We start from the raw sequence: 22,271 nt of genomic DNA on the forward strand, positions 1-22,271 counted from the left end.
TGAAAACATGTACAAAGTGTCCATATTTACTTGTTATACTAGATTCCCCATTGAAAACATGTACAAAGTGTCCATATTTGCTTGTTATACTAGATTCCCCATTGAAAACATGTATAAAGTGTCCATATTTACTTGTTATACTAGATTCCCCATTGAAAACATGTATAAAGTGTCCATATTTACTTGTGAAAACTGTGGAAAATGTCCTGATTGCCTTGTTTATCAATATGCGTAATTCTTGAAAACCTGTATCGGTATCCAAATTGCCTTGTTCAGACTTATCTTCCCTTCACAACTTTATCCAGGTCCACACCCTCTAGTCTATAGAAATACAGTAAACCCTGGGCAAGATAATCAAATTTTCCTTAGTCTGTAGACTAATGGGAAACATTAGGTAATTTAAGACAACCAAAGTCTTTATGGTCTTAAAAATAATGAAAAATGTTAGGTTAAAAGATCAGTCATTTTAGTCTACAGAATTTAGGAATTCTTTTTAGTGGGATGGTTAGTCTCTGAAATCTGTTAACTTGTTCACCCCTGACATTTCATAATGAACTATTCCAAACTTTGAATTGGAAGAGTTCAAATGTGTCTTCAGGGGTGAATGAGTTAAATTGAATAGCTTAGTTAACAAATAAAACCATCTAAGGAGATAAGACAGAGGAATATACATATGTATATGCATATTTAGATATCATATCTTCGAGTGCATGATAACACAAATATCTAATCTACTCACGGTATTAAATGATTGTTTTATTTTAATTTTTATAGTTTGAGGAGGAGTAGCAAGTCAACCAAGTTTGACAGGAAGTACCTGATCTTTGGGGAGAAGGATGAGGAAGATGAGGAGCGCCACCTACTTGGCGTCGTTAAACGAACACTTCGAGAGGCTCTGGATGGACTCCTTACATCAGGGGAGGTAATGCATAAACTCTGCAGATCTGACTGTAGCACTTAACTAACTCATTCACCCCTGAAGACACATTTGAACTTTCCCAATTCAAAGGTTGGAATAGTTCATTATGAATTTTCAGGGGTGAATGAGTAATTTCTGTGGAAGTTTAAGCAACCAATATGCAACTTTCTACTGTATACTTACAAACTTTTGTGTCATTTGCTAGATGTACTACCGCCAGAAAGGGAACCGTTTGGTGACGCGACCACAGGCTCTTCAGGAAAACTTTGACCAGTATGCTGAGGTTATCACACAAAAGTTGTCCTCCTACTTCACTCAGGCAGACGAGTACCACAATCAGTGTTTACAAGGTAAGTGTGACAAATGAGATATTCTATTTCTCCAATACAGGATACTGGTAGAATTGTTAATGTTCTGTTTCTGGAAATACTGTTCTCATGTGAGGAGTATGATATTCTGGTTCTCCATATATTGTTTATTTACTATAATACAAAAAGTATGATATCCTGTTGCTAAAAGATAGAGGATTGACATTAGACAGGTACATGTTATAGGATATGAACTCCCCACATTTTACTTGCAGTATTGGTATGATCATCAGAGTAGAGTATGATATTCTGTTTCTCCAGTACAATTAGAACTGTACAGTAAGGACACTTCAGGGTTTCTAGAAAATATTTTAAGAATGATATGCAATGTAGCAGATCAAGGTAATTAATATTGCCTGACTTACTGTAATTACATTGTTAAATGAAGTGTGACATTGTTTTTTTTCCCCGTTAAAATATATATATACAACATCTGATATAGCGCCCTATATAGCTAACACCAGCCACTCTAAAGCGCTTTACAGAAATAGATATACAGTTTTATACAGTCAATACAATTAGCATATATATTAATCAATACAATATTGAGGAATTCGCAGGAGCTGCCTTATCAGGCGCTAACTACAAGTCCTATGCCACCTGGCTAATATCTCCCTATGTGTGTATGCCTGTGTGTGTGCTGGAGATGTATTGTGTTCTGTTTGTTACAGAGTATCGAGGTCAGCTGACTACCCTAGAGCACTCTGTAGCCCACATCCCTAGTCTGGTGATCAAGGACCTTCTTAATGATGAGATCCAGAAGTGCACTTTGACCAGACAGACTCGCACTGACCAGTTCACTCAGATCCTCAATAAGTTGGAGAAGAGACAGGTACATAGTTATCTTTCATCTGAGGGTGATGATTTTGTTGTTGTGTTATGAGAAGGTATTTGTGAAAATATTAATGTACCCTTTTCGAAATTTGAGAAATTTATTCATAGAAGTTTAAAAAAGAAAAAAATTATCGATTAAATATTTCTAATTACCTAATTGATTTGGAAAATGATATGAGTGGAAAAAATGTTTGTGAGAAATCAGCTTAATTTTTACCAGAATATGTAGTCAAAATTTCCCTTTACAAAATACATATACAAAAATAAAGAGTACATGATAAGAACAAACAGAAACAATAATTTGTAACAATTAAATATTGCCTCTTTTGCAATTATGTTTTTTTTTTAAATGTGTTTTTTTGTATTCCAAACTGCCTGTTTTAATTTAAATGGAGGGTGTGATAAGCATGCTTGTTTCTGTACACAGAAGGAACATGAACACCTGCTTCGTCCGATACTAGGCCATCCACACCAGCAGGACGGCATGAAGAATCTGTGTAAGAAGGAAGTGGAACGCCACACAGATTATGTATCTGCTGTGGAGAAACACACAAAGGAGCTACAGGTAACTTAAACATTTAAACTTTATTTACTTTATAAAGAATGAACTAGGAAACAAATTATAATATTAATGTGTAGGAATCTTAACAAAGGAGGAACACAGAGTAAACCCACGTGGTTGGGCATTTTGGTTCCATATATGGTTTCACGTCCAGTGGGGGAATTGAACCCTAGCTATTTTAGTGAAAGGCAACTGCAGTACTGCAGTAATCACTATGCCACCCAATCACTTATAGATCACTAGGTCAAGGTCACACCAAAAGTGATCAAGGTAACACACAAACTGGTCAATAACTCTTTTCATGTCACATCAACACTGGTCAAGCTCACAAAGGCACTGGTCATGGACAACTCAGAACTGGTCAGTTTTACAACATCTTATGTTGAAGTTTACACATAAACTGGCCAGAACAAGTCAAGTTTACACAGAATCTGTTCATAGTAGATCAATGAGTTTTGTTTGATTTGTTCAGGGTGAGTGACATTCGTATGAAGACAGAGATCAATGGTTTCCTAACCATGATCTATTTTGGTTAACCGTATACAATATTGAACATGAAGTCAACTACAATGTATCTGGTTACGAAACAAAAGTGGTCAAACTTTCCCCGAGTCATGGTTAAATTAATGGCCTTTATCTTCTATATCCCATAATGCTTTGTTACTAAAATAGGGGAACCGAATACTAACTTAGAACACTTGACCTAAACGTGATAATGTTAAATTACACTCAGGGCAAATAATGATAAATGCAGTTGGTGTTACTTATAACAAGATGATCAAGACTTTGATACAGTATTTATGTTCTTGCCACATAACGGAGGGGGGCGATGAAGTGTTTGCCTTTTCTGTTGTTCCATTCTCGACATCAAAGCTGAATGAGGGTCATATATGTTTGTTTTAGAAACATTTTCTAGATTTGTAACATTATTAGCTCACCATGCCAACTAATGACCTTCACCCATAATGACATAGTGAAGCTAATGACCTTCACCCATGTTCAAGGCCACATGGATCAAATATGTTAAAAACTTTAAACAACTTCTGAATAATCAAAATGTCCAGGGTGATGATATTTGGCCAGTAGCATGCTGGGATGAAGGGCTTCCAACTTTGTTCAAATGAATGACCTTCACTTATATTCAAGGTCACAGGGGTCATTTGTCTTAAAAACATTTAAACAAGTTCTGAAGAATAACCAAAAGGACCAGGATGGTGATATTTGGTCTGAGTAGCATGCTGGGATGAAGGGCTTCCAACTTTGTTCAAATGAATGACCTTCACTTATATTCAAGGTCACAGGGGTCATTTGTCAAGTGTTAAATGTTCTTTTGAATGAATAGTAGTCATAAATACTGATATTTTGCCTGTAGCTATATTTTATATCACTTTTAAGGCTACGAGTGTGAGATTAATACCAGGTGAGCGATGCAGGCCCATTGGGACTCTTGTGTATACATGTCATACTTGATTATAGAATATCTATAAATTTCATGTTAATTATGAAATTAACATCTAGAGGTTTTGATTGTAAGATATCTACAGTAAACCTGTACCAATTTCCTTAAAGGAGGTGACTGTGGAGTGTGCCAAGACATTCCTGGAGATATTGGCCCGATCGTCAGAGAACCAGCTGCTGCAGTATGACAACCAGTTGGTGGTAGATGACGTTGAGAGAGGACGTAAGTGTCCCTACTACTGGGCTGATTTTTCTGAGAAAGCTTGTATTCATTCATTGCTGATATTCCTTACTTAGGAAAGAACTGAGAAAACCTTCAGTAATGCAGACATGACAGTATATCGTAATGGATGTGGAAAGGATCTATCTGTATAAATGTAAATACAATAAAACCTTGTTATACTGCCAACATTTGTCCAGAGAAATTTTGGCAATATAAAGGGGTTTGACAGTAAATTGATGACAATGTGTAGAGAAATTCTGAGAAAACAAGAAAAAGGGACATAGAAATATATTCACGGTAAAGAGGTGGCAAATGAAACAAAGGGAATTATATACGTTAGAGGTTTTACTGGTAATGAAATGTTTGTATGGTAAATGTTACAAGCACATGTACTCATGTGTTACAGGCATAGATGCTAAGAAGTACCCAACAAGTGAACTGATCCGAAGGAGAAATGCTGGCCTCCCATTGGAGGACAGTGATGACAAAGACGCTCTACCACGTGGCAAGACAGTTTGGCCAGGTAGGTTTTAACAAACCAATCAATCCGAAATTTCTTTCCTCTGGGGGCTCAGACATTGACCTCTGGCCTCTATAGGTATGATATCTGTTACTGTTGGTTGATATTCACGTAAGTAATATACAGTGCTTCTTCCTCGATCAAAGATGACCCAAACATTTCTGTGCATTATGTGTAATGACTGGGATGGTTAAAGCCTCACTAAGATTCCAACCTCTTCCTGACTGAGTTTCAAAAACAATTTGCCCTTTATGACAGTTGTTTGAACTTTGACGTACATATCAATTAGTTGGTTGTTTAAGTTGCCCTTTTGAAGGTTCAAACAATTTCCTCCTACATGTATGTAAGACATTTGTTTGACCTCTGACCTTTATATTTCAAGTGGAGTTGGCTTTGAGTTGCCTCTATGAAAGTTCAAACCATTTCCTTATGTTTTTGATATTTGTTTGACCTATGACCTTCATATTCCAGGTATTCCCAATAACGAGTTGGTAGTTGGATCTCCTCCTGCTAAGAGTCAGACCACTGCATCCGTGACTACAGCCAAGACAACATTAGGTCACAGCTCCGTGGTTAAGGCTCGTGACGCAGCCTACCATGTAAGTCAGTCTTTTAACACTGGAGATAGGGACCTCTTTAAAGAGACTTAAAAGATAAATATAAAGAAAAGATGGAAAGAAGGAAAATTTCAAAAATTTTAATTAAGATAAATAATCTGAAACAGTGTTAATTGATAATCAAATCAAGTACAATTTATAATGTGGCAGCATTGGCAAATTCTATGAATAGTAATTCATCATTGTGTATATACATATCACTGGGTAATGTTAACTCCTTCACCCCTGAAGACACATTTGAAATCCTCTAATTCAAAGGTTGGAATATAGTTCATTATGAAATTTCAGGGATGAATGAGTTTACTCTTTCACCCCTAATGACACATTTGAACTCTTCCAATTCATAGGTTGGAAAAGTACATTATGAAATTTCAGGGGTGAATGCATTAAATCAGTAGTAGCAATGTGCCACTGTTTTTGTAACCACTGTTGTAACAATAGTAACATCTTGTTGTATGTTTATAGGACTACAAGGTCCAGTTTGCAGACACCTTACAATCCATCGAGGATGAGAGGCAGAGACTTATCCATGCTGAAGATCGCTGGATGGAAAGTTGGAACAAAAATATTGACAAAGTCAGAGAACTGTTCTAATTCTTGTCTTATCCATAAATGATGGCATCTTTGCTCTTTACTTGTGCTATTGTGCTATGGACTTTGACTGGAATCATCTGATTGTGCCTGTACCTGGTATCTGTAGCTCTCACAGGAATCTAATGTATGAATTTAGCAACCAAGATCTGAAATACGATTTTGTAAAAACAGCATGATTGTGTATGGGAGAACCATTTTAATTGATATGCACTCTGTTTAGTTGATACAAAAATGGAGTAATTTAGGAATGTACATGTATTGTCAGAATGTGTAGGATTTCAGTAGGTTCAATACTTATGTAATAGGAATCTTTGATTGGAACATCTGTTTAATGCCTCGAGCAAGCAAGTGTAGTTCAGAAATGAGGAGTTTGAATTTGTTACATGCAATGTTACTGTATAATATTACCAGTCCATAATATAGTTGATCTATGAACAGAGGTCACAGTTTACAATTACCCATCCATATATTTACAAAATTATTTTACCAACTCCATTGGGTTTATCAATAGTTTCAGAATGGAATTCACTCCTTTTACAGTGTGAATATTCTAAAGCTGGATTTACAGGAAAACTTGTTCATGAAAAAAGACCACAGAACCCTAATATATTAGTTTGTTATAAGCATTATCCAGTATATAAGTTAAAATGTAAGAAATAAAAGCACCACAGGTTTTGAAGATAAATTCACACTTAATACCTTTTTGTTATATCCATGTTTTGTAAACATATTTCATGCTGTACACATAATTTGCACAATATTTGATGTTTGTGGATTATATTGATACAAACTGAAAATGCAATAATATTGATTGAGAAGCATTCCAGGATTTGTACAGTGAATACAGGCGTATCTATTAACATCTCCACACAGGATGTTCTCTGATGTACATGTATTCTATGTTATCTTTTCTATGAAAGATAAGTATTTCTTTTCATTTATATGAGCCAGGTTATTAAAAGCAACATTTCACCATTTCTGTGTTAGTAAAATTTTACATAGCCTGATGATTGTTGATAAATTTTTATGTTTTTGAAAATTTCCCTGAAACTTAAGGTGTGCAAATCACCACACTGCGGGAAGATTGCTAATATAATACAGCCTGTTTGTCTGAAATCTGACCGTGAACTGTGATATCCTTAAATATATTTCAATTTGCCTGTACATTTATATTTGTCATTTATTTATGAAATGAAATAAAATTCAAAGTTTAAAAGGAAAAAATACAAGTTAAAGTGTTTTGTCTAAAAGTGACTTTTGTCAAGAGGTGGGGGCTACATATTTCTTTTGATGTACTTTGCCTTGTTTCAATTGTGCTTCAAGAAACTGTGTCACAAGGATTTAAATTAGACAAAAACAAAACAATAGATGTAATACATGTTCTTCTTATAAGTAAATGGTGCGGTCAATTTGAATGATTAGGCTAGTTTTAAATAAAAAAATCTTTGTAATTGAGTCTCCTTGAGAATGAATACAAAACATTTAACTGTGTGATATTGAGGTAACAAACACACATACAGAGAAATAAGATTATATTTTCGTAGGACCCACATTTCGTGAGTTCCCTAAAAAACGCCATTTCATGGGTACATGAATTCATGGATTACAAGTACCCATTCATACGAAGAATAGTTTTATTTCAAACCTGTAAATTACTTCCAGGACCTATTAAATTTAATTCGTGGATGAAAAGTACCCACGAAATCAACGAAATTAAAAACCCTACGAAAATAAGTGATTTCACAGTATCTACTACAGTTCAACTGGCTCAATCAAAATCAAATTTTATAAACACTCCCTTGTCCATAACACCTACAGAGATTGTTTTTTCAGGTAAAATTATCGAAGGTCAAGGTCACTATAAATGGAAAAATAGTTTTAAGTTTTGTGACTCAATTCAAGTCAAACGCCACATGGAGTTTATGGTATGTTAAAAAGACGTCTGCGATAAAAAGGTCGAAAAGGAGCGGTAAACATATGGATTTTAACAACCTTTTTAAAAAGTCTTTTTGATATCAGATTGTGAACTATTTCACAAAGTGACTTCTACCTTTCCGTAACACCCGTTTATATAGCTCACTGAGACAACAGAGAGTTTCAAGTCTGTAGGTCATAAACGTGTTTTACACATCGCAACAAATCTTAGATCATTGTAGAAATGGAAATATTATAGTTAAAAACGAAAGAAAAAGCATTCCAGACCGTCACTCTCTTTTAAAAGAATCTGACATATTTTTCACACAGGAAAACTATAAAAAAATATATTTCAATATTCTTTCAAAAGTTTAAAGCTCTAGGATCAGGCTATATTAAAATCAATTCAATCGTGTTATTCTTTTTTTTCTATAGAATACTTTTTAATTCCTATGAAAAAACGTTACCTGTGCGAGGACAAAATAAAGCATGACAGCCTTAATTGTTTGACCTACTACCGCACTACTCTGAACGAAATCACGAGCTGTTTTAGTTGTCATATTTTGTTTTAATTGTCATATTTTGATGACGATCCATCACATTCTAATCATGTGTAAATCGTTACTAGATATTTAATATAAAGTGTGACAGTTCTTGCAAAGTATTTGTTATAAAAAGTATGTTAACAAGATGCTCCATTTATTAATGGATGACAGATACAACATCCCGATAGCTTGGTTTTGGATTTAGTTTGTTTAACGTCCTATTAACAGCTACGCACGGCCGTTTAATTGCAACTGACAATCACCAATGGTGTCTGCAAACCATGGGAGATCCCCCCGAAAACATAACCTAACCACCCCTTAATCGGTCATGCTCCAAAACACAGGCGTCAGCATATTAAAACGGTCGCCCCTACCGGCGCCGGTACACACGTTGACGGCCATATACTCGAAATAATCGAGATTCATCTGTGAGAAGCATGAACCTCCAACATTACTTAGGAAAATGTCTTGGCATATGTACCGTCATCCATTACATACGACGTGTCCGACGTCGCAGTGTTAGTGGTAAACCAATGTACTCCCGCCGTGCACGCAAATAAGTCTCACGCAGTCTGCTGATTAATTCCTGTAGGAACTCTAATCTGAATCTCTGATTTAGATAGAGTTCCCCAGGTTATGAGAAGTTCTTTTTACACAACCAATACAATTTTCTATGTGACGTTTCGATGACTAGTACGATATGTACACTGTCACCTTCATCAGACAAATGACCAATGAAGCGTATGCACACAAAGGTGTAAAATGTGTACGAGTTGTCTATACAATCGATGTCGATTTCGGCTAGTTGTTATATATGTTCCGAAATGACTCAATTCAGCTACGGTTTGTTAACACTTGGTCATAGATCTAGATGTGCGAGAGTCTTTGAGCCCCTCGTCTCGATTTAGAACTGGCCCACTGCGGCGTATCCAGATGGCTTCCTTTATCTGCCGCTTGAACAGATTGCTCTCTCTGTCTACAACTTTGGAGTTACCCAGTCAATCATATGTTTTTCTTTGCGGCATGGTCTGTGGTTGCCATGTAAAGAATTCAAAACATCTAGCGGAAGCTATGTCTACCATCATGATTCAGGAAGACGAAGAATTCATTTCACATGATGTTGTCTCTCTCTTTACTAACACTCCCATTGACAACGCACTTAGAATCATTCGGAAACGCTTAGAATTAGACAGATCCATGGGAAAAAACACAAACCTTCAGATTCAGGACATCATGGATTTGCTGGAGTTTGTACTCACAACAACATATTTTAGTTTCCGGAACAACATCAATCAACAACGCTTCGGCACTGCTGTGGGTAGTCCAGTGTCTCCCATTGTTGCCAATTTGTTTATTGAGCATCTGGAGCAAGGAGCAATAGCCACTGCCCCGATAGAATGCAAGCCTAGCTTATGGAAACGTTATGTTGACGACATACTTGAGATAATCAAGGAGGGGTCACAGAAAGATTTGACCACACATATCAACACCATAGATGCCACTAACATCATCAAATTTACACGTGAGGAAGAAACCAACGGCACAATGCCCTTCCTAGACACTCTACTGGTAAAGAAAGAAGACGGAACCGTGAAGGTATTGGTCTATAGAAAATAGACCCATACGGACCAATACCAGAACTTCCAATTTCACCATCCTTTACAACAGAAGTTAGGCGTCATACGCACCTTGCTCAACAGATGTGATACAATAGTCACAGAACAACAGGACAAAACAAAAGAGCAGAATCACATCGCTAGGGCAATGAGAGCATGTGCATATCCGAAATGGGCCCTAACACGGATAAAAAAAACCAGTGTCAAAGTAAGGCGAAAAACAAGAAAAGGCCATTCAAGGATAAGAACAAAACCAATGGTCAAATGGTCATCCCGTATATAAAGGTTATATCCGAAAACATCCAGAGGATATATCGCGGTCATGGCATAGCAACAGCCATGAAGCCCCACAAGATGCTTTGCAATTTCCTAGTACACCCTAAGGATAAAAAACCTAAAGCAAACGTCGCAGAATGCGTATACAAAATCGGATGCAAAAACTGCGACGCGTCGTATATTGGAGAGAATGGAAGGCGATTTGGGGGTCCGCCTTGGTGAACACCGGAAAGACACAGAAACCCAAGAAGGTAGGAAATTCACCAGATCTGAAAGAAAACAGTCGGAGTCCCAGATAAATGAATCGGCAATCACAGACCATGCCACAAAGAAAAAACATGTGATTGACTGGGATATCTCCAAAGTTTTAGACAGAGAGAGCAATCTGTTCAAGCGGCAGATAAAGGAAGCCATCTGGATACGCCGCAGTGGGCCAGTTCTAAATCGAGACGAGGGGCTCAAAGACTCTCGCACATCTATGACCAAGTGTTAACAAAGCGTAGCTGAATTGAGTCATTTCGGTACATATATAACAACTATTGTACATACGTTTCCAGCGTAGTCGAAATCGACATCGATTTTTATAGACAACTCGTACACATTGTACACCTTTGTGTGCATACGCTTCATTGGCCATTTGTCTGATGAAGGTGACAGTGCACATATCGTACTAGTCATCGAAACTTCACATAGAAAATTGTATTGGTTGTGTAAAAAGAACTTCTCATAATCCATACTTACCAACCCGAAGAAAATGTTTAGAAAAGAGTTCCTACAGGAATTTTCTGTCGATCTGCAGTCTGTTTGGGAATAAATCCGATGTTCACGTTTACCAATCGTATTCCTTGCCGTTTCAGCAGCCGCTAACCTCCTGTTACGCTGGTTTGTAAGGCTAATAACTCAGTCTTCACCATCGCGACGCGTGGAGGTCCTGATCGCAATCCCCGATCGCAACAGGTCATCGACTCTTCCTGCGGCATTATACGTAAAATATTTGACTTACAATCTGGACGATTAAGTATTGCATAACATAAAGCCTCGATAACATATTTCGTAAGAAATGACAGGCACTAATATATTCCATAGGTCCTTTAAAAGAAACCGAATGGATTGAAAGTCTTGAGTAACGAAACTATATCCGATTGACTACATCTGATAATCGTTCATTTTTTAGCCCCTCTCGCTCTCAGGGAATGTAAACCAAAATTACCTTCACCGCACACAATTTTCAAACGCTAAACCTGCTTAAATAGAAAATCATCCGAATCTAAATCAATCTCTCCTTAACTGGTGTACCTCTTCAACATTACATAGGGACATGCCGAAGTATGACCCTCACTGATGACAATCGCTTTCCCAAATCGATACTGATCAGTCTTACTTTTCCTGGCCTGCAATGAAAAATGCTCTGAGAAAACTTTAACATCGTTACAACGCAAATTGCTTATAACTCTTTAAAACGCAAAAAAACTGCAAACCCCAACAAACACATAGACAAATTTCTTACTACTAAAAGGTCTCTTGAATCTGTGAACTTATCACACAAAGAAATTAACATGGCTTCTTCTTTGAGTGCTACAGGAATCTCCTTAGAGAGTGCCAAGCCAAATTCTGATCAGAATGTGATTTGAAAATATATGACGTAGAACAATTGAACAATGGGCCAAGCGATGACGTCACGTCATTATGCCTGAAGTCTCCAGAATGAAAATCGACACAAATTGGATTTTTTTTCAACGTTGTACGCTGGTAAATGTGCCTACGTACAACCAATGAAAGCATACGTTATATGTATTGTCATGTATTATTTGTCAAATTTTACGTATTATTACAAACGCTCTCAAATGGAATGATATTAATGTTGTAAATAACGATTTTTTTCGTGTTTCATGTACCAATTTGTCCAAACTGAAAACCAGTCCAACCAATTGGTGCATTTCCAACCAATTAAGTCGTATTTTGAAGTTCTGTTTGCAACGTGAGAACCCACCTTCCGTACAGTACAAACAAACTGGTGATCGGCAGGGGTGTTCCGTTATATTTACCCTGTCTATTTACAGGCACCTTGTGTCAATGATAGCGTTATCCCCGTTATACACTCCTATTCCAAAAGCTAGTTGGCCAATCTCAATGGAGCATTATTGTTGTGAGTGTTTGAATGTCCAAAAGTAGACATCTAATCTATCTGAAGTTGAAGAGCGTATTCCGAGAAGGATTTAACGAATAAAACGTATTATTTTGAATCACGACGGAGAGAAAACTTGTGTTTTTTTGTTTAAATATTATATAAAAGACTGAACTTATCAATTGTCATTAACGAAAATGAAATAACATAAGTAAACGTCAGTTTGAGTTATAAAACAAATCACTGTAGTCGACACACGTCTATTATGTTGATATATGATATTATGTATTTCCTGCTGAAAGTTTTCTGGAATAAGGATGAATTTTTCTAATAAATGTAACCGTCCTCTGACATTAATTCACATAAAAAATTCGTGTGTATCGAGAATAGTCTTAATTATTTTCTAATAAATAAGAATCATATTTTACAATGTGATTGAATATTTTGATGATTTTCACGAGTGCGTAGAAATGAAAAGAAAAAAACCCTAAGTATTTTTACTTATTACGTTCCTGATAAACCTAAACCCAAATCATTGCCGAGCCAACAACCTGCATTCAGAAACATGGAAAATGGTGGAGTACATTGTGATCAATCACACATTTTTTATAACCGGTAATGAAACTCGAGAAAAAAAAGGATGAAACTTCTAGTGGGCAGGAAATGCAATTACAAACAGCATTGTCACAATTTAATAGAATGAAGCTAAAACTAAAGGTAAAAACATAAAAGTTTTCGAAGGTAATTTATATACTGAAACGAAAAAAGAAACGCAACATCTAAATTGGTATGCATTTTGTATTAAATATATATATATATATATAGAATAAAAACACAAATCTTTCAGATCGTCTACTAGGCCTTTCTGCCTTATATATATAACTGTATAAAATTTGGGGAAGTAAAAGTCACGGTTATCACAAATTGATAGAGGAAGTGCTATCAAGATGCTTAAAGTACCGGAGGGACCACGCAAATTCGTCCAGCCCCTGACGATATCATTCATTCACACCCATGTTTAAACAGTGTCAAATCTGACTGTCAACTATATCCGGTGAGGTTTTTAAATAACTGCCATTAATCGCCGTTAGGTTCTTTGTATGTTTAAAATACATAATAAAAAAATACGGCAAGCCGTGTTCGTTACCTGTATAATTAATTAAGCCAAGTAAACCTTATAACAGAAATGAGCATAAACATGGTATTAAAACAACATCATCATTTATGTTATAAAACCTTAAAAGTCATGTTTTCAATAAAAAAAAACTAACTCAAATAATAAATAATTTTCAAATACAAGTCCGGTGTAGACAGCTGAAGCACTTTATGCCTTTTCTCGCAAAAGTTTTTTTTTTGAAATGATACTTTTCGTACTAACAATATCTTGAAATAATAAGGAAGGTTTAGTAAGAATAATGCTATGTTTGGTTACATATTCTTAATTGATAATAAACCATTTGGACAAGTACACTTTTGTCAACAACCATTGTTGTAGGTAAGAAATAAGACAATCCAGCCCTTAGTCTACGGCTATTATTCTGTTGTTTAGTGATCCATTATATTCCGAACCCTTTGGTTACGGAGTCCTTATCAGTCAATACAACACTGCAATGAGACAGGTAATTATTTTTTGTTTAGATACATACATACAAAATGTAAAACCATCATGGTCTTAACATTTTCATAATTACTGCGATAGTCATACCAAAAATGAAGAATGAGGAAAAAAAGTCTCCATTATGAATTTTTTTTTTCCGTTTGTTTGTTGGTCACATGAAAAACATTTCAAGAGATCAAAGGATATGCAAACAAAGCATTGTATTGAAAATGAAGGACATTCCTTCTGCCATTGTACTTTAAACCAGCAAGCAAGACAATCAAATGTTACTTCAGTCACAATAATTTTAATACATATGTATCCTTACATATATACTGATATCAGAGGGTCCTATATTTATACACGAATTTTGCTTATTCATAAAATTACTATTATCACTGTAGAGAGTGGACTTGCTAATAGCATAAGTTGAATGTTTAAAAGTATATGTCAACTCGGCACACAAGACTTTTCCTTTTTCATTTTTGTGACAACATACCTAGTAGATCACGCAAACGTTTGTTCCAAAACTCCTCCTTAGGTTTCCACGTGGAAGCACTGCTTTTCGATATCCAGAAATCGTTGAACAGAAATTGTTCAGCAAGTCAAATTACTTTGTTATTACAAAAGAGCAATACACATCAAATTTCATATCGAACGAGAGTTCATTACTTGATTTGTAATCGGATTTGGAAAACTTTATTTGAAAAGGCAAATTATCTCTCATTAAGTTTGATGCAATTCTCTCCTGCACATGTATCTATCGGTTTTTTCAGACTAAAGCTAACTCTAGAGTCGATTCTGTATTAACAAATACAAAATATCTGTGCATTATCTCCATAAGATACGGTAATAAATACATCCTGTCTTGAGGCATAAACAGTTTCTCATTACACAATACTCAAATCATTTGTAAAGGTGACAAAGTAGGTTATCGGCATGTGCATACACTAACACAGGAACCAACACTAGAGCCATGTTTTCAATCTAGTTATGTGCACTTCTGCACGTGTGACACTCTACAGTATTATATCTTACACACTGGGGTGAGTAACCCACAAATGCATCGTGTTTGCATTAGTTTGACATTATCTCATGGTAGCAGAAAAATCATTATTTGAACACCTTGTGAATACAACAACGACGCGCTGATGAGCTGTGTCATACCAGACTGTCCGGTATCAACTGTGTTATGTAACGTGCATAAGGACACACATTACTGTGATTCTGGCTGTTAAAGATGTCGATTTCATGTATATTGATATCTAACAAAGTGGTACAGGTACTTCTTTATCTTTTCCTTATCCAGTTTTTTGTGGGACAGGATCTTGGTACTGGTGGTTCACAAACCCGAGTTTCCAGCATTACTGTATCAAACTTCCTGACACAGTGTACGATTATTTCAAATAATCCTGATATACATAAAGCACTTCGTCTGATTTTGGATGAAGAAAACAATTTAGTAGCTATAAACTTGTCATCGGCAAAAAAGACAGCATGGAAAACTAGCGATGGCGACATATTTGACCCGTACACATGGATGCGTATAAGCAGCCGGAAGGGGCGTGGCCTGCTATGGCTCAGGGAAGAATTCGAGATGCTCTCCCTCACTACTCTTACATATGGCGTTTCAGAACTGAATGTCGAAATTACAGAGTCGATTCCTGGATGTATTGCTAATCAAACTATGCTCTCAAAACTCGCTGAATCATTTCTGTTCAACGATTTCCGGATATCGAAAAGCAGTGCTTCCACGTGGAGACCTAAGGAGGAGCTTTGTAACAAACGTTTGCGTGACACACCAAACGGCGCCAGGATCTACTACGTATGTTGTCACAAAGATGAAAACGGGAGAGTTGTGTGTGCCGAGTTGACTCGGGACATTTGGATTACTATTCTACTAGCTTGTGTCGTTCTGATAAACCTGGTCGTTATTCTGTATCTGCCACTTATGATGCCCCCTCATTTATATCGGGTCTCGCGAGGATTGATCCACTACCAGCACAAACTCGCAACTGCAATCAAGTTCCGAGTAATGAAGACTCACCACCCGCCTGATCCATCCAATAACCAAACAAACGTCCTCCATAAATCTGCATTGAAGGAATTGCCAAACCTCAGAAAACTGATCGATGATCTCGACGAAGACAAAACATACGAGCTTCCACTTGGTACCATTAATTTTCTTGTACAACAGGCACGACTTATTCCTGGAAATTACGTACCCGTAGGGATAGGTAAAACACTATACGACACTATATTACGGTGTAAGATCAGTAGGAGAACGTCCCTACAGAAATGCTGTAAAAGTAAACTATTTGGACCTCTCCCAACACACAAGTGGAATCTGTCCTGGTACAAATGTCTGCAAACGTGTATGGATCTTGTCATACTTGTTGTGATTGTCTGCCCCTGGGTAATCCGGGTTATTATCTACTTGTTGTTCGAGCACAAAAATCATATGCTATACCAACGTGCTGCAATGAGCCGCGGACTAGCTGTAGGATTCCGTGGAAGCTTCACTCTGATGTTGAATCCTCTTCATGTTGTTTTCCTTGTGTGTTACGGACTGATAATCGTTGATATCCTTTTGATAGGTTTCCTGAAGGAAACTATCACCGATAACTTCGTTTTTGTCCTGAAGAAATGTTTCCGAGATATGCGCGACCGTTCTTACATGCGGGCTATCGGTTGGAGCACGATGATTCTGATGAAGCCGTGCGAGAAATGTGGGATTTTAGCTTTGTTTCTAGCTCCTGTTTACTGGTTGTTGACAATGCCGTTTGTTATCTGTATTTTATTCGTGTACCTTTTCCCTACTATCAATCTAACGGTTCGATTCATCATTCACCTTTTCATAAGTGTTCTTCCATCTAAGAAGTCGCAAGACAAACATGCAAGCTCTGCATTTGCTAGAACTTTTAGCGACTTTTTTGAGACTGATTTCCTGTCATCGAAAGAAACGTTTCAGATTCCTGGACATCAGACCTTGCGTAGGCGAAGTGCCCAGGTCCTTATCCTCATGGTATGTTTGATCACAATGTACTCAACAATTTTTCTTGTTTCGGAATGCATCACATTTTTCGTCGAGGTTGCTGTCTATACAGTAATAGGGATTATACTGAATGCCGAACATACTATGCAGTACGTTTCTCTCATTTTCATGCTTTTTCTTTACGGAAAAGATTGTTTTGGAAGTGTTTCTGCAAAATATCTAGTTTTTAACAAAACCATACTTTCAACAGTTGTGGCGAAATCCGAGAATGAGGTAAAAAAAGTGTCCTGGCAATCTGAAGATCAGCAGGGAAACACTGCATTCCAGTTAAAATCAGAGATACCCGAGGCTCCGGGTTCATTCTCTGAGCCTATTGCGCACTCTGATTCGGCATACACTGACAGACCAGTAGTCGTTGTGAAGGATGGTCATCTGAAGTGGAAAGTTAAGCGTCTAGTCTTGTTTCTTGATAAAAAAGACACACCATATATCACTCAGAAGTTCTTCTTTGAAACCTCTAAGATGCCTTGTAGTGGAAGTCCTGGGCCGCTCCTTAATAACATGTGCGGTGCAATATCCGGTTTTCTCGTGATTATAGTATTCCTTCTATTCGTCATGTTGGTGGTCATCACATTTGGGGATATGTACGAGGTTAACAGTAGCAACCAGACTCTAGCCACCCTGGCCGGTGGGTTCTTGCCGTGGGTGTTTAGGAACGTATTGTTCAAGAGCGCAGCAGATCTCACGGTTGACACCAATAACTTGCATTTCCAGGGCTGTTTCGCCAATGTTATTGAACGATATGTTCAAACCTGGCCATTTGCGGACATTGAAGGAGACACGACGAAAAGAGAACAGTGTCTGGAAAAACAGGAAGCTGTGGAAATGCATGAAGTTGACGAAAGGCCGCTTTTATCCAAAGGACCAGTTGTAGTTGACAAGGATCACGTTTTCCCTGCAGCCGCCTCTGCTATGCCCCAAGACAGCAATCCTGCACTCGCGACGTCGGAGAGTTGGCTGTCTCGTGTGCACGAGTTTAGTGAGATCCTACCGAGTAACGAACACGATCTAATCATTGACGTTTCGAAACAAAAGAAATTCTTTAAGACAAAAAGGATTGAAAAGACAACAAGCATCAATAAGATACAGGCTTAGTTAGAAAGTTTCAAAAGATTGATATCTAATATAGAGTTTTAATTTTGTTTAATCATGTTTTTAGTTATACAAAATTTCAATATGTGGAGATACTTTGGGATAATGTCGGATTGTTCAATAATTCATTTGTTATCCGTTACAGCAACAACTCGTATTGGTGACAATCTTTCAAATGATAATGATAACATACTAGAAAAATCATTTGTGTTGCTTTAATCTGATATTTTGCAAAATATGTAATTTTAACACAGAGTATTACATTTCGGATATAAAAGACAGTAGTACTATAAGGATGAACGCTTTTCAACGTATTCAACTTTCAGTGTGATTGTTCTTAATATAAGAAAACTGCTATAAATAAAATTTATACCGCGATGAAAATGGAGCTTTGTACATAGTTCTTGTGCTTTACTCAGGAGTTCCTTATTACATTTTCATTATGGGAAAACTATTTAGCTAAATTTATAATTTTGCACTTGTAAGCAAAAACTAAATTTTTAATGCAAAGTTATCTTTTCACCAAAGAAAAATATTCAATCAGTCATATTAAAAAAGATAAACATTTTCTTGATATTATGCAAACTTTATGTGTCGCACTTTATTAAAGAATTCGTAATATTTTGCTTTGATTAACTTACAGTTCTTTTTTCTTACGTATTACTCTGAAATGTGGTGATTTTTGAAATCAAATAATTACATGTAAACCTAGTGTGAGAGACATGTGACATTAAATGAAAACCAATCATGATTAACGAAAGATATCAAATCAATGGTCAAGTTACAAAGCATTCGAGCCGAAGTTTGCATGACCATGATCAATAAACTACATTGTCTCTCATCCTTCAGTAATTTTGCTATTCAAAAGCAGGTACAATTAACGATTTGGTGTATACGTAGAGGTTCCCGTTCGCGATTGAATCATGTTTCCATACAATTAGCCCTTCTTATGACAAGTCTACCGTTAAGATAATTGGTACATACCGACGTCCGTTGTTTTATACAGCATATATTGTTCATATTTAAATAAGAACAAAATACATTAGAACTTTAGATAGATTAAAAACAATACCCTTTCAACATTCAAACATATAGCGATAATTGTCTATCGAGATAAGCCAAGTAGTTTTTGGAGCGGGGGTGAATGACGAAAACAGAGCTATCATTACACAGGGTGTCTGTAAATAGACAGGGTAAATATAATGGAACACCCCTGCAAATCACCAGTTTGTTTGTATAGTGCAGAAGATGGGTTCTCATGTTGCAAAAGTGTTCTTTAGCAGATATACGGCTTTATAAGCTTGACGGGAATCGCACCAATTATTTGTCTTTATTATACAAATAAGGTTTTTAAAATAAATATATAAGCAAATAATAAGATTAGGTCAAATGGATTTGGTTTTGTTTCGCAAGATTTTCAATTCCTTTTGTTTCATGCAAATATTTTAGAGATTATCCTTCATACACGCCTATGTTTAAACAAGGTCAGATCGGTCCGTTTACTGTATCTACAAAGTCCTTGCATATCTGCCACCGGTCGCTGTTAATTATATAGGTTCTTTATATGTGTCTACTGAAGTAAATTGTCAAAGAAAACGACGGCAGGCCGGGTTCGTTAGCTTTATAAGAAACCATGCTAAGGTTAGAATGATTAACATTTTGCAATAATTGGAATCAAATCATCGGATTTCATTATCACCTTATAGAAACCTTAATTGTATTACTTCGTTTGTAGTTGGAGAAAACAAAAAAGACCATACTTTAAAATGCAAATTAAGTTAATTTAGGATAAAGCTTGATGCAATTTGGTCTTGCACATGTGTCTTTCATTGTCTGTGACAACAGGTATTACTCGTGTCGATTTTATATTTGCAAGCAGCATAAACTGATGCAGTCTCTAGCATTTAATAGATATATTGATGAAGTCTGAAAAATCCTCATTACACTCTACTCAAAACATTTGTAAAGGGAACAATATGGGGATTTCTGCACACATATACAACACGGAACCTAACGGTGAAGCACTGCATGCAATATATTTAAATGCACGTCTGCTTGTGTACAACTGTACAGTTTAAAGGCTTTGCGAATAATAAAACCATTCAAGGGTCCTTTAAGGCCCTATTAAGCTGGATTTAGTTACTGGAACAGCAAATACACCGCTTTTGTATTCATTTAAAATCAGCCCGTGTTACCGGACGAATAATTGTTTGAACACCCTTTGAATACAAGAAAGACGTGCCGAGCTGCGTCTTGCAAGACCGTCTCGTATCGGATGTGTTATATAACGTACCTAACATTTGCCGTGCATTTGGCTGTTTCAGATATTGATTGGATTTATAATGTTACCGAACAATATGTTACGTGTTCTTTTATATGTTTTCGTCATGCATCCTTCTGTTGGACAGGATCCTGTCGCTGGAGATCCAACAACCCAAGATTCCGGCATTTCTCTAACGCATTCACAGACGCAGTGTACGCTTTCGGCAAACGATCCTGATATACACAAAACTCTCCGTTTACTTTTGGATAAAGGGGATAATCTAGTAGTAGTTCAACTGTCATCAGCAAATAAAACAGCATGGAAAGTTGGCGATGGCGACATTTTTGACCCGTACACATGGATGCGTATAAGCAGCCGGAAGGGGCGTGGCATGTTATGGCTCAGGGAAGAATTCGAGATGCTCTCCCTCACTACTCTTACATACGGTGTGTCAAAACTGAATGTCGAAATTACAGAGTCGATTCCTGGATGTATTGCTAATCAAACTATGCTCTCGAAACTCGCTGAATCATTTCTGTTCAACGATTTCCGAATATCGAATAGCAGTGATTCCACGTGGAGACCTAAGGAGGAGCTTTGTAACAGACGTTTGCGTGACACACCAAACGGCGCCAGAATCTACTACGTATGTTGTCACCAAGATGAAAAAGGAAAAGTCTTGTGTGCCGAGTTGACTCACGACATTTGGATTACCATTCTACTAGCTTGTGTCGTTCTGATAAACCTGGTCGTTATTTTGTATCTGCCACTTGTGGTCCCCCCTCATTTATATCGGGTCTCGCGAGGATTCATCCACTACCAGCACAAACTCGCCACTGCAATCAAGTTCCGGATAATGAAGACTCAACACCCGCCTGATCCATCCAATAACCAAACAAACGTCCTCCATAAATCTGCATTGAAGGAATTGCCAAACCTCAGAAAACTAATCGATGATCTCGACGAAGACAAAACATACGAGCTTCCACTTGGTACCATTAATTTTCTTGTACAACGGGCACGACTTATTCCTGGAAACTACGTACCCGTAGGGATAGGTAAAACACTATACGACACTATATTACGGTGTAAGATCAGTAAGAGAACGTCCCTACAGAAATGCTGTAAAAGTAAACTATTTGGACCTCTCCCAACACACAAGTGGAACCTGTCCTGGTACAAATGTCTGCAAACGTGTATGGATCTTGTCATACTTGTTGTGATTGTCTGCCCCTGGATAATCCGGGTTATTATCTACTTGTTGTTCGAGCACAAAAATCATATGCTATACCAACATGCTGCAATGAGCCGCGGACTAGCTGTAGGCTTCCGTGGAAGCTTTGCTCTACTGTTGAATCCTCTTCATCCTATTTTCCTTGTGTGTTACGGACTGATAATCGTTGATTCCGTTTTGATAGGTTTCCTGAAGGAAACTATCACTGACAACTTCGTTTTTGTCCTGAAGAAATGTTTCCGAGATATGCGCGACCGTTCTCCCATGCGGGCTATCGGTTGGAGCACGATGATTCTGATGAAGCCGTGCGAGAAATGTGGGATTTTAGCTTTGTTTCTAGCTCCTGTTTACTGGTTGTTGACAATGCCGTTTGTTATCTGTATTTTATTCGTGTACCTTTTCCCTACTATCAATCTAACGGTTCGATTCATTATTCACCTTTTTATAAGTGTTCTTCCA

At 37.0% G+C, this 22,271-nt stretch overlaps 2 protein-coding genes across 8 annotated transcripts in view; one reads left to right on the forward strand and one right to left on the reverse strand.

Annotated features, from left to right (window-relative positions):
• The window catches only part of LOC110442415 (coiled-coil domain-containing protein 180-like), a 71,393-nt gene extending 63,933 nt beyond the window's left edge, over positions 1 to 7,460 (forward strand). For 3 of the 6 annotated variants that reach the window (XM_021486015.1, XM_021486022.1, XM_021486039.1), the window contains 8 exons: positions 775 to 922; positions 1,125 to 1,269; positions 1,959 to 2,119; positions 2,549 to 2,686; positions 4,253 to 4,364; positions 4,771 to 4,887; positions 5,356 to 5,483; positions 5,967 to 7,460. In XM_021486015.1, the coding sequence (XP_021341690.1) occupies positions 775 to 922; positions 1,125 to 1,269; positions 1,959 to 2,119; positions 2,549 to 2,686; positions 4,253 to 4,364; positions 4,771 to 4,887; positions 5,356 to 5,483; positions 5,967 to 6,095 (1,078 nt within the window). In that variant the 3' untranslated portion in view covers positions 6,096 to 7,460. The remainder of the gene's footprint in view (positions 1 to 774; positions 923 to 1,124; positions 1,270 to 1,958; positions 2,120 to 2,548; positions 2,687 to 4,252; positions 4,365 to 4,770; positions 4,888 to 5,355; positions 5,484 to 5,966) is intronic. The other 3 variants (XM_021486031.1, XM_021486045.1, XM_021486053.1) reach the window with 1 other exon arrangement.
• The window catches only part of LOC110442449 (delta(14)-sterol reductase-like), a 24,840-nt gene extending 15,766 nt beyond the window's left edge, over positions 1 to 9,074 (reverse strand). For both annotated transcript variants that reach the window (XM_021486074.1, XM_021486064.1), the window contains exon 1: positions 9,036 to 9,074. In XM_021486074.1, the coding sequence (XP_021341749.1) occupies positions 9,036 to 9,045 (10 nt within the window). In that variant the 5' untranslated portion in view covers positions 9,046 to 9,074. The remainder of the gene's footprint in view (positions 1 to 9,035) is intronic.
• Positions 9,075 to 22,271: the final 13,197 nt, after the last annotated feature.

The sequence above is a fragment of the Mizuhopecten yessoensis genome, unplaced genomic scaffold, assembly GCF_002113885.1.
Source record: "Mizuhopecten yessoensis strain PY_sf001 unplaced genomic scaffold, ASM211388v2 scaffold1883, whole genome shotgun sequence".
NCBI classification, from domain to species: Eukaryota; Metazoa; Mollusca; class Bivalvia; order Pectinida; family Pectinidae; genus Mizuhopecten; species Mizuhopecten yessoensis.